The sequence below is a fragment of the Notolepis coatsorum genome (assembly GCF_963971535.1).
Source record: "Notolepis coatsorum genome assembly, chromosome: 10".
NCBI classification, from domain to species: domain Eukaryota; kingdom Metazoa; phylum Chordata; class Actinopteri; order Aulopiformes; family Paralepididae; genus Notolepis; species Notolepis coatsorum.
In genome coordinates, this window is record NC_140174.1 from 58,463,233 (window position 1) to 58,476,559 (window position 13,327).

The 13,327-nt window shown below is 44.5% G+C and overlaps 1 protein-coding gene across 1 annotated transcript in view; it reads left to right on the forward strand.

The window, feature by feature from the left end:
* LOC311235108 (very long chain fatty acid elongase 6-like) overlaps positions 1-13,327 on the forward strand; it is a gene marked incomplete at its 3' end in the record, with an annotated part of 40,803 nt that overhangs the window by 10,163 nt on the left and 17,313 nt on the right. Inside the window, exon 2 of the mRNA XM_084322460.1 lies at positions 1,498-1,629. Coding sequence (XP_084178586.1) covers positions 1,498-1,629 — 132 coding nt within the window. The remainder of the gene's footprint in view (positions 1-1,497; positions 1,630-13,327) is intronic.

A 13,327-nucleotide genomic window follows, 5' to 3' on the forward strand; every position in this document is an offset into this window, starting at 1 on the left:
TGTTTAATATCCATAATACTAAATGTTTGACTAAGATTTCTATGAAACTACATTTTTTTTTTTTTTTAAACTCATAAAATATATTGGGTCGCACCTAAATCGGCAGGGTCGGTCGGCAACCTGAAACCAACTATTAATTTTGTTAGGCCTTACGAGGTTTAGTTGGGTTTCTTTTCTCCGCTGCACAGCGAATCAGTCCTCTGTCATCTGGTGATGATGGCAAAAAAAATAAATATGTCTTCCGTCTTTGAGCTGGAATGGCCTTCAAGGCTACATTTGTTTTTAGTTTATTAGGATCCTCGTTAGTTACGACCTTTGCAGCAGCTACTATTCCCGGGGTCCACCATGCAGGAGCCTGTCTCTTGTTTCTATAGCGTGAGGAGGCTTGATGTACAAGAGGGCACTCGCCAAACAGCCAAGAGGGAGGAAGGTGTGAGTTTAAAGCAGAGACTAGTGATTTTGTCCAATGATCCTTTACTATTTAATGGTCTAAATGTAGTAGTCATTTCGGTATTGAAAAGAAAATAGCTTCAACAAATCCCTTCACAAAATGCAAACTTGAGTACAAAGGCGCAACAAATTTACTAAAATAGACTGTGCTCTCTCTGTGTCTTTATTTAGCATTCACCATGTACATGTTGCTTCCTCTTCATCCCAGGTGATGGATGATGATGATGATGACGATGGTGGTGGTGTGTTTGTGTCGTGCTGTGTTCTGTCCTACTTCAGGAGTAAATCTTACATGTTCTGTGTGTGCTCTGTCCCACTTCAGTAGTAAATCTTCCATGTTCTGTGTGTGTTCTGTCCTACTTCAGGAGTAAATCTTCCATGTTCTGTGTGTGTTCTGTCCTACTTCAGGAGTAAATCTTCCATGTTCTGTGTGTGTTCTGTCCTACTTCAGGAGTAAATCTTCCATGTTCTGTGTGTTCTGTCCCACTTCCGTAGTAAATCTTCCATGTGCTGTGTGTTCTGTCCCACTTCCGTAGTAAATCTTCCATGTTCTATGTGTGTTCTGTCCTACTTCAGTAGTAAATCTTCCATGTTCTGTGTGTGTTCTGTCCTACTTCAGGAGTAAATCTTCCATGTTCTGTGTGTGTTCTGTCCTACTTCAGGAGTAAATCTTCCATGTTCTGTGTGTTCTGTCCCACTTCAGGAGTAAATCTTCCATGTTCTGTGTGTGTTCTGTCCTACTTCAGGAGTAAATCTTCCATGTTCTGTGTGTGTTCTGTCCTACTTCCGTAGTAAATCTTCCATGTTCTGTGTGTGTTCTGTCCTACTTCAGGAGCAAGTCCTTCATGTTCTGTGTGTGTTCTGTCCTACTTCAGTAGTAAATCTTCCATGTTCTGTGTGTGTTCTGTCCTACTTCAGTAGTAAATCTTCCATGTTCTGTGTGTGTTCTGTCCTACTTCCATAGTAAATCTTCCATGTTCTGTGTGTGTTCTGTCCTACTTCTGTAGTAAATCTTCCATGTTCTGTGTGTGTTCTGTCCCACTTCAGGAGCAAGTCCTTCATGTTCTGCGGCCTGTATGCCGCCATCATATTCGGCGGGCAGTACTTCATGAGGGAGAGGCCCAAGCTGAACCTGCGGAGGCCGATGGTGCTGTGGTCGCTCAGCTTGGCCATCTTCAGGTGAGCCACACGCCAGGACCAAAGGATGCAGTGGTGCAAGACTAATGCTGCATTCCATTCGAACTCGGAGGTCGGAAATAACAACTTCCTACTAGGAAAACTCAAATAAAACGTCAATCGCAAACTTGGGTATGATTTCTCCCCCACTGGTGGAGTGTTGAATCAAATGCAAATGTGGACTAATTATTTTTTTTTTTTTTTTACTTTATTTTTTAGCGTTTATCGCTTTTCTGGTCAAGCATGACCGACAGAAACAGGTTGAAATGGGATGTAGAGCAGGGGAAGACGTTCTGAGAAATGACGGCGGGTCCGGGAATCGAACTCGTGTCCCCCAGATCCGTGACGAGCACGGTTTTCCCCGACGCAGAAATAGCGCCGAGATATGCGGTGAGCTACGGGAGCTCCCCTACATGGACTAATTTCATCTGAGCATGAGTCATAACCACAAACCTTCACAGGATATGATGCAATATGGCGGCTGTAACATCTCCTCCGTTTACCCTCCTTGCTGCAGTGGAGGAGGTTGTACACTTATCTTGTTCTTAAAGAAGAATGACACCAATTTTAAGTCATTCCTGTGCGCTAGGGTAGTTCAGTCACTAAGTCAGTATTTGTGACCACTAGGGGTGGACGGTATATGGTATAAACGGTATGAATTTGCTCTACGGTATGGATTTTGACTATACCTTGTAACCGGTAGAGCAGCTCTAAAATAGCAATGACGTCATGTAACCACAGCGCGACTATTTCACTCGCATTTGCCCCTAAAAATAGATAGAATTAGTCATAGATAATAGATATGTGCAAACTGGAAAAAGTTATTTAGGAGGCTTCGCGCAGTGGGCGTTTCAACACGCAATTGTCATTTCATAATAAACACATATCACCGTGGCGCACAGCAAGTTTCAATTTCAGTTCCTGGCATTTTTAACCAGTGGAGAAAGGTAAGATATTTCCCTATCGTTTTTCTTATATGAATTATTCTACGTTAATAAAACATACCTGGTGATCAACTACAGTTTGCTGTGAACATTATGATGTGTAGTGTTCTGACGGCTGGGCAGCGCGAGCTGGATGTTGGATTTTGCGAGAAGCATATGCAGCTGCAGAGCCGCAGAATCCACCATAACCCACCCATCTGTACCGGCACCGTGCAGTACTCAAATTCAGCCATTGGCAATTCAGCTGTTGGGTGGGGGACGCTGTTGAGCGGTCCCCAGATAGAGCCTTAAAACAGCTGAATCTGCTGCTCTGCAGCGACATACTCTTTGCAAATAAGTCGTTGCGAGGTGGAGAGAGTCATCACGCAAACCCACAATAATGTTGCCGTCTCTCTCTGCCAAATTTCTCAGTTCTTCGCTTGATATAATTAATACAAATGTCCAATATAACGGAATTCGTTAGCTCATAAAAATGTGATTATAACAGACTGCTGTTTATTAATGTCGGGCGACTGCCCACAGACACCCATTTGATTTAAAGTCGGCAGCAGCACGGAGTCTCTGGACTTATTTCATTTGGAATATAATGACTGTATACGCAAAAGTAGCCTAGTTTTAAGTTAAAATATTATAAATCTACATGCCTTGAGGATGTCATTATTTATATAGCCTGCCTATCAGGCAAAAAATAATAATTCTAACGGAAACACTGATACCGTGATATATACCGTTACCGTCTATGCTTCAAATTATACCGTGATATACATTTTAGACCATACCGTCCACCCCTAGTGACCACTCTCCTGAAGCTAGAAAGAGATGCCACAAGGTTGTGATTAGGGTTGGGTACCTTTCACATTTGAACCGGTACCCATACCCAATACCCCGGATTTTGTTGGCCTATAAAATGTTTATATGAACTCTTACACCCGAACAAGATTTAAATTGTAGCTATTCCCCTAATCTGTTAGCAATTTTAATATATAAACCAAACTTAGGTGTGAGGACCCATAACCACAAAGTCAATGTTCATTATCCATGGAGCAGTGGATCTACCAAGCAAGATACTTTCTTACAGTGGAGTGAACATATCAAGTTCCATCTAATGGAAATACTTTCCATTAATTACAACTTTTGTTACTTTCCACCCCTGAAGGTATAGTTAACACTTTGATCGCCATGGTTAAATTCATAATTTACCATCCCTCGCCATCTCTATTTGTCTATGGAGAAGTTCCCCTTCTTTGCAGGGCTATAACTTTTTAAATTGTATTGCTAAATTGACATTATTATGGCCCATTCAATGTCCTATATCTATTGTTCAGGGTGTAGCAACGTTATACTTTTTCATTCACATATTCATACTAAAATACGGCCTAAAGTATAAGTATGTTTTTATCGTTTTCTGCAGCTTTCTCCAGAACTTGATTTATAGCCCTAAATGCATTATATTGATGATCAAATACAGTTTGGTAGGAATCTGTGCGAGATAAAAAATTTCAACTGGATGTGCTTCTAGGAGTTACTACGTCTGATCTGATGTTGACCGGATGGGCGGGGGGTCGTTTATAATTCCGTGGGCAACGTTATATCATTCATCTAGTGTGGGTGATATGATCATCAGAGCAGTTAGTAAAGAACACGTTGGAAAATAACGCTGGATCTTAGCGTATCTTCCTCGCGCCGTTGGGCGATGAGCGTGGAGCAGAGATATTCATATTATGGGATGTAGAAATACCCGATCCATTTCCAGGTTGTATAATAGTATATACGTCCAAATCATGTTGTTTGTCGAGTTATTTGCAACCGATCGACATCCATTGTGTCAAGATGGAGTCCTGCTAATGATAGCGAGTGCCCGGACGAAAAATGGGTGAGCACCACTTCATCCACATGACTTCCTGTTGGGCGATCTGCCGATCTGCCACCAGATGGCGCTCTTGAACCGTTAGAGAGTTGAGTGGAGCTCAGCAGTATATCTCAGGTCCCCGGGGGAGAAATATGATTTTTTTTTTTTTTTTTTACTTTATTTTTTAGCGTTTATCGCTTTTCTGGTCAAGCATGACCGACAGTTGTAGGGTGAAACGGGAGAGAGAGCAGGGGGAGACATTCGGCAAATGACGGCGAGTCCGGGAATCGAACTCGGAGTCAACCAGATCCGTGACGCAGCACGGAGTCCCGCGACGCAGCGCGGTAACATGGTGTGCTACTGGAGCACCCCGAGAAATATGATTTCAATCACAGATTTTTGAAATATTGATATCAAAGACGTGTCACGGCGTCTTTGGCAGAATGAGCATGGCGGGGAATGACGAGTTCCGGCGTTTCCGGCGATTAAAGTGTTAAGGAGGCGGTGGGGGGTGGTTGCTATGGAATAAAAGAGAAAATCTACCCTAAAATAAAATACAGGAGAGATAAATCCCGGAGCTGCTCCATAGAAGGTAAATAGTGTAACAACTTCTAGGACATGACAGTACCAGGACTATAACTGTACCAGGACTATGACTGTACCAGGACTATGACTGTACCAGGACTATGACTTTACCAGGACTATGACGGTACCAGGACTATGACGGTACCAGGACTATGACGGTACCAGGACTATGACTTTACCAGGACTATGACTGTACCAGGACTATGACTTTACCAGGACTATGACGGTACCAGGACTATGACTGTACCAGGACTATGACTTTACCAGGACTATGACTTTACCAGGACTATGACGTACCAGGACTATGACGGTACCAGGACTATGACTGTACCAGTCCAGGACTATGACTTTACCAGGACTATGACGGTACCAGGACTATGACGGTACCAGGACTATGACAGTACCTATGACAGGACTATATTAGCTCAAACTAAATCTCTGTGAACCCCCAGAGTCGGTCACTAATTCACTGTCAATGGACCATCCCCTTGTTGACCTCACAAATTCAGGGGTCACAGGAATCTCAATATAGGGTCACCTGTGGAAAGAAGTCCCAGTTCTAGTGGAAATCATACCAGTGATGATCCAATCAGCACATGCCTTCATGGTCAGGTTGTGTATGAATGAAGCTCCAACCAGTATGCTTTCACAGTCCAAAAGGTAAAAATCCTTTGGTGATAATTTCTGTCATGTTTATTGGAGCATAAAACATGGAGGTGTGAAAGACGTGGTTTGCAGAAAACCCTCAGAGGGCATTAAAGGTCTATATTTGTATGCAGGAAGTCATGTCGTCAGAATATCTTACCTAGGGTTATTTTAGCCATCCGCAGCAACCACAAGCCTAGAAGCCACATATTTCTATTGAAACCTTTTTAAGAAGTTCAACGTTGACCCTGTGAAATCCTTTTGACTACACCCAACGAATGTGGGAGCGGTTGAGAGGATAACACCAAGCAGTATCGTATCCAGTACAGCACACTTTTTCAGTAGAATGCCAGGAACCTCGGTGTGTAGAGCTGCCGCGGTATTGATATTTTCCTTACCGCACAAATTTGCGTAATATTTCATACCGCCACAAAAAAAAAGTTGGAATGCATTTAATTTAAAATTTTTTTGTAGTCTACTCTTTATAGCATATAGCCTGCCTCTAGTCTAAATGTCTATCTTTAGAAGATGACTTTGCAGCATGAATATTGTTTGGGATTCGGCAAGCACGCATTCGTTATTGAAAGTGAAACACGGATTCGAAGTCTCCCCTCTGGTCGTGCGCCGTTCACTCGGTACGCGTCGCGGGCAGGGGTGGTAGGCTGGTAGCGCCCGGTGGTTACCCCCCCCGACCCTTTCTTCTTCTTCTTCTTCTTATTATAAAGTTACTACTTGATTAACAAAGGCATTCGTTTTGTGGCATTAACATTATATAGTTACACGTTCAATAACATCAGCGTATTTACCGGACCATAGCAAGGCAAGCATTACTCAATTCATATCTCCGTTCCTTCCTTTGCTCAGAGCGTGCTGAGTTGTGCACATTCTGCGGTCTGTTAACACTTTAAGGACCAGACACGAGTATATACGTGTTTCGATTCCATGCGTTGTGGACCAGAGCCACGTACTCGTGGCAAGTTGTTATTGTTTTATTCCATATTTATAACGCTTATTAGGTACCTGATCCACTAGCAGGATCTTTCCACATAATTGATTTTCGAAACATGCAGTACCGGCCAGATCTGCTTAGGGGCGCCATCGCTCCACTGCAGTATCATTGATGGGATTAAAAAAAAAGAAAAAATGCTTTTACAGTCATGTGGGTGGATCATAGATCCTTGATTCCAAACGAAGCCCCTCCATCTTGGATCAGCTTGCCGGACGTTTTTTTCAGCGTGGAATAATGGGATTTATGATTAGCCAATGTGCATATCGATCTACCAGAATCCGATGACTGGTGAGGAAATGCTGCCGGCGATCACATGGCCTGACGGTAGGATAATATTACCCCAAATTACAGCTGGATTCGACATTGTTTTATAACCTAACGTGATAGACTACTGACATTTGCTACCGGAACGCACACTCCGTTCCCCGCCGCCCCCATTACATCCATAGATGCTCTGTAATAGTCCGGATGCTACGCAGTTTGTTTTATTTCATTCGTATATATACAGCAGAAATGGCGTTTGATATAACGGCGCCAACGTTTAGCCTTTTTTGCAGCCTCCTGCAGAAAAGCCTAGACAAAAAGCGCAATATACCTTATATTCACGACGCTATAAAATGACAACCAACCGATGGATTTTTATTTTCTTTAAGCCATTATGAAGGCACGGTTTATGCACTCAAGTGACAATGAGAATGGACAGATAGCAATACTATAAATGATATATAAAGTTCTTAGAAAGTACATCGGTTTGTTTACAATCCTCTGTCCTCTGAGGCCTAAATCGCAGTGGGGCTCCGGATGCCATAGTGTTAATAAAGTTTTCAATCAGACAAGTGTATAGAACGAAGGGCTTTTATTATAGCATTCGTTGCAGTCAAATCATTATGCCTCGTTTAGTACTCCTGTGGACTGGAGCTCTGGTAGTCCACTCCGGCGGGGAGCTAATGTTATTAGCCTTGTTGTGATCAATGGCTAACATCCAGGAAGTAAAAACCGAATAGGCGCTTGCCGATTGGTGGTAACAGCAGAGGCGGGTGCAAGCGGTGTGACGTAATTGGCAGATTCGACTGTCAATCAAAATGTTTCCCTTGCATTGCTTTGGTTGAGAGTATTATTATAAAAAAACAGCGTTGATGCGGTATTCAGTTCTATTTCATTCTGGCTCCGCTCAGCGTCAGTCTGCACGCACTTCACTTCGTGCACGAGCACTGAATAAAAAATTCCACAATGTACCTTTACATACCAACATTCGTCTGGCCACACCCCTATCCGCTTACCTTCATAAGCAGGTGTGTGGTCACCTACTCGCCTCCTTCTTCACTTTCACCACAAGGAAGTGCCTTCGGTAGATACCCACACTTGACGAGGTTGTTAGTTGAAGAAAGTTGATACGGTTTACATTTTCTCTTGCTTTTTTCTTCTCTCATATATTCGTAAGAAAAAATCTAAGTCATAATGTCTACCTCGGAGGGTCACGCTCGCAACGCCACTCTTCACCAGCGGTTCTCCATTGCCGCCTCTGTTGTGCATCTTGGAGCGGGGTTGAGGCCTCTCTCGTGGTCGGCAGCCACGCCCGGTAGGCGTCCGATGGGTAGTTTGCCTCTCCAAAGAGCTGGTGCACCAGTGCCGTCTCCTGTGCGATGGCCTGGTTCCGGCTCTGGTTCCTCTGCTTCTTTTTGCGTCAGCTCGCTCCCGTCGCAAGATGGTGGCTTGCAGACGCGAACGGCCTGGTTTTGGTGAGTTGCTGGAGCCGGATGAGGATGCGTCTGTCTTTACATGGCCGATGGAAACAGAGGACTACATGATAGAGGCGGACGGGTTCTTGTTTGAAGGCCCGGTGGAGACATGTCTCCCGCCCGTCCAGGTAACACTGGAGGGGGGTGAGATGTCTCCTTGGGGTTCCTCGTCCACAGATGTTGGGTTAGAACCTCCGACTCGGCGGCGGGATGCCCTGCTATCAGCCACATCAGAATGTGGCTCCTTAACCAGTAGTCTGCTGCATGTGAGGGACGCGGGCTCGGAGGGGGAAAGTATGCAGGGGGAACTGCGTGCTTTGTTCCCCGAGCTCATGGCGGCGGCGGCAGTCGCAAACGGCGTGCCGCAGCCACTGCCTGTTCCTGTCCCTGATGATCTCATAGGTCATCTATGGCAACGTCGCCCGGTGAGAGGGGTGGACGTTGTCTACCCATTTTTCACTTCAATGGCGGCCTACGTCCATCAGGGACAGGTGGTCTCCCACATCATGGGCCTTACTCCCGCCTACGTGCAAGTCACGCGGGTGGCGGGTTTGGTAGACTGCATGAAGGAGGGCGTGCCACGGCTTGATAGGCCGATGGCGGCGCTCCTTTGTCCTGAGGTGGTGTGGGAGCCGTTACGGAAGCCGGTTCCCCAAGGGAAATCGGCGAGGCGGTTGGCGTATTGGAGCGACCAGTCATTTATCTCCGGGACACAATCTCTAGCTGCCACTTCCAACATCGCGCAGCTGGCGAGATTCATGTCCGGGATATTGACGGGCGGCACGGAGCTGACTGATTTACAGCATGATCAGCTCGCCCAGTCGGCAGGAGCCATCCTGCATCTGATTCAGCCGCAGGCTATAGCTGCTGGGAAAGTGCGCGCCCTGGCCACTCTGATCCAGCGCCACCTTTGGCTGGAGCAGGCGCATGTGCCGGAGAAGAAGAGGACTCCCCTTCTGACGGCACCCCTCTCCGAGGCTGGACTATTCGGGTCGGCACTGCAGCTGATGACCTCAACCTGCAGGGAGATGCAGGAGGAGCGCTCCGTGCTCCAGCCTCATTTCCCCCCGCCCGATGTTGCCGGTGGAGTCAGACGGCCGCCGCGTCGTCGAGGTTCCTCCGCCGTGGCCGCCGCTGCTACCACCGCCACTGCTGGACCTTCGGCGAAGAAGGCCAGGAGGAGAGAGGGCGCCTCCGCCACTGCAGCCGGCCCATCTACGCCCGGAGGTGACGGTAAGGATCGTCGAGACCAGCCGCCGATCGTTTACCGTCTCCTCCGGGGCTCCACGGGGTGGAAAGCCCCGAGCGGCTCGTGGCAGGCGTCGCTAAAGTTCAGTTGACTTTTTCCCTCTGTGGTCCCCCCCTGTTCCCTTCCCGGCCCCACTATGATTTTTGTTGAAAAATAAAGAGTCCCTCCTAAGGAGGGACTGTATTTTTTGTTAACAAACTGTGTGTTTATTCACCAAACATATGATGGGGATGCAACATGTGAATCTTTCGCTAGTAGGGGTTTGATAGGAGGGCTAGACGTTACTTCATGTTAGAGCTTAAGCAAGGCCTGCAGCCTACACTCGGTTGAAAAAAGGTTTTTTCTGCCTCGACCTGAATCTTCACATAAAGGTAGAGGTTAGTTGTGTGCTATGTTGCTTAAACAGTGATATTGAGCTGCAACACTATTGTGTTGGTTTGCAGTAATGCTCTTATGAAAACGTATCACGGCTCAGCCGCTCTCTCTCTCTATCAGATTTTCTGTGTCTTACAACATAGATACGGGTGTCGGGTTCACACATACACAACTTGGCCTTGCTATAAACCCTGTTCACAGATGTGTCTGTGGCTAGCGTGCATTGGATTAGCTTGCGCTATTCATTGGCATTGCTACTGAAGGTATCATATGGCTGTTGTTGTCATATGCGAGGGTTGGGCTTGCGAGGGGGTACCGGATAAACCCCTCCTTCCCTCTTCTGATTGGTCAGGGGGTTTCTGGGACTTTCTTTTCATTCGGTCAGGGTCAAGCTGTTAGGCAGCTTGGCACGGGGGGGGGGAAGGGTTTCCCAGACTCCGCACCTATCACAGGCGATTGAGTCTTGGGTTTCCCCCCGTCATAGCAAACGTCACTAGGCACGTTTCTATTGGACGACGGCTTCCGTGAGTTTAGACCTGTATGTAGGGTCTGTTGTTGTCAAGTTGTCGGGGCAGAGCGTAGGAACTTACTGTTCTACTACGCTCGATATACGTGTAACTTGAGTCGGTTGGTCACATGACTCAATGTTACCGTGACTTTTCAATCTATGGCTCACGTGGGAAGTCTCTCTGAGGAGTTCCGTCTCTCCTCTGTGGTGAGGGTGGCGGGATGTAAAAATAAAAAAAATACCCTCGGCTGCGTCACGTGGGATTCATGTCAGTCGGTGTTTCTTTCTTTTTTAATAAAAAATAGTGGAGAATATGAAGCACGACAACCTTCTTGTCGTTCTCCCAGGCGCCTTGAAGGATCAATGTGGGGTCTGGTTAGACTGTCCATTGATATGTTTTGGGTCCCGACGCATACATAGTGCTGGCTCGGGGTGTTTCTGTTAAGAATCATGCGGGAGGCTAGTACGCCTTGGTTGCTTGTTATTAAAACAGCGTTTTTATAGGGCAACTGGGATGGGGGTTTGTTGAATACCGATGGGTTGTCTCTATCTATCTCAGGTCACTTACTCGAGATATAACCCTGTGGCCGCCCGATATCCCCCAGCGAGGTTCTAAACTCGCTAAGTTCTCGGGTCAATTACTATTTCCTAATCACGCTTACTTCATAGTCACTAGTTAGTTATATCCAGTTGATATGAAATATAAGCATAGAAGAGTTGTTAATCTCTTCTTTGTTTGTAATAAACCGAATGTATGTCTGGGAGAACTCTTTTGCCTATAATAATAATATTATTATCATTATCATTATCATCATTATTATCATCATTTTACGAAAGGCCGGTAATGCTAATCATTTGTAAGCCTGATGATATTACTACTCTTTTAATAAGTATTATTACTGCTGCTAATAGTGTAATATTAGCGTACTAACACTTAACAATCATTTGCAAGCCCCATAACCCCTTATCAGTTCGACAGGTCCACAAATCCGTGGCCACCGATCGTCCGGCCCTGCAGTGGCGAGACTCTCAGTTTCCCACAAACCCAATGGAGCCCGTCGAACACAGTGGCTACCGGCGCTTGCAAACAACAAACAGTGAAACTAAACATTACTACTGTCAATAGTATATATTTATATAATATCCTTTATATAACTTTAGCTGAAAAGCAGTAACCAGCAATTGATTCAATCTGCATGGCTTCCAGAATATAGCTATACCGTTTTACCTCAGACGAGAGCAGGGCAAGGCCAGCGTCGCGGCACATTGCGATAGAAAGCAGTCCATGAATTCAATAGGTATTATAACAAAAGTTGTTTTAATTAGAAAAAGCAAGTTACAAAGAGACTGCATTGGAAATGTCCAATTCAGTAAAAGTAAGTATAAAACAAAGCATCTCTCTCTTAGCATAGCAAAAACTCTCTTTGTCATTTAAAAGATTTAGAGCATCTAAAAAAACAGAGTCTTGTCATAGGGACGCCACTCTGAAAAATAGACAGATTCTGTTCCATACAACGCTCAACAGCATCTGACGCTATAAGAATGGTGTCTGAAGTCTAAAAATGAAAAATCTGACTGGGATCCAGCGAGCTGGCCTTTATATACAGGCTCTGCATCATATCAAGACCTCTTTGCTATTGGTCTAAATACAGTGATGTCATAGTGATGTCATTCTACCAGCCAATCAACACATAACACATAAAAATGACCACTCCTCCCTTTTCCAGCCGTTACTGTAACTTGAGAAAGTAATAGATTTCTTATGGCCGGGGAAAGTCCCTAGGATTCCATCTGCCTCTGCACGGATCCCGGCCTTTCAATTGGAGTAGCCTGTACGCCTATATATAATATATATATAGGCGTACAGGCTACTCCAATTGAAAGGCCGGGATCCGTGCAGAGGCAGATGGAATCCTAGGGACTTTCCCCGGCCATAAGAAATCTATTACTTTCTCAAGTTACAGTAACGGCTGGAAAAGGGAGGAGTGGTCATTTTTATGTGTTATGTGTTGATTGGCTGGTAGAATGACATCACTATGACATCACTGTATTTAGACCAATATATATATATATATATATATATATATATATACAGATATATATATATATTGATTGGCTGGTAGAATGACATCACTATGACATCACTGTATTTAGACCAATATATATATATATATATATATATATATATACAGATATATATATATATATATATATATATATATATATATATATATATATATATATATATATATATATATATATATATATATATACAGATATATACATGTACAATACAGACATATACCATATACATATATCTAAGCATTGGTTGATATGTTTTTAGTTTTTACACATCATACATGTGTTCTCCCTTTGCCTCAGGACTGCAAAGGGTTCTGCAGGCAGCGACTCTCTGTCAAGGTCACATTCCTGGCTTCACAGCACAGAGGCCTCTTCTCTTTCCATTCTGACTGTGCATATTCCATTAACTGTAGTATAGTTTATAGTGTATATAGTTATACAGGTTATATAAGAATACAAAAAGACATCCGTCATATCAGAGGCCTACTCGTCCTGTTATCAAGCTTATAATACATACTTATATTTAATCCTTTATAATGCTTAATATATTACATCATACAAGGGACACAAGTCAGAGAGAGAGAACAGGATGTCAAAATACAAAAAGGGTCACTTCGTGGCACTTCAACACCGTTTCTGTCATCCTGGTCGGTCACTTTCCACTGTCCTAATATAGAGCCATATGAAATCCGTTTTATTTTTTTCCAAATTCCGTT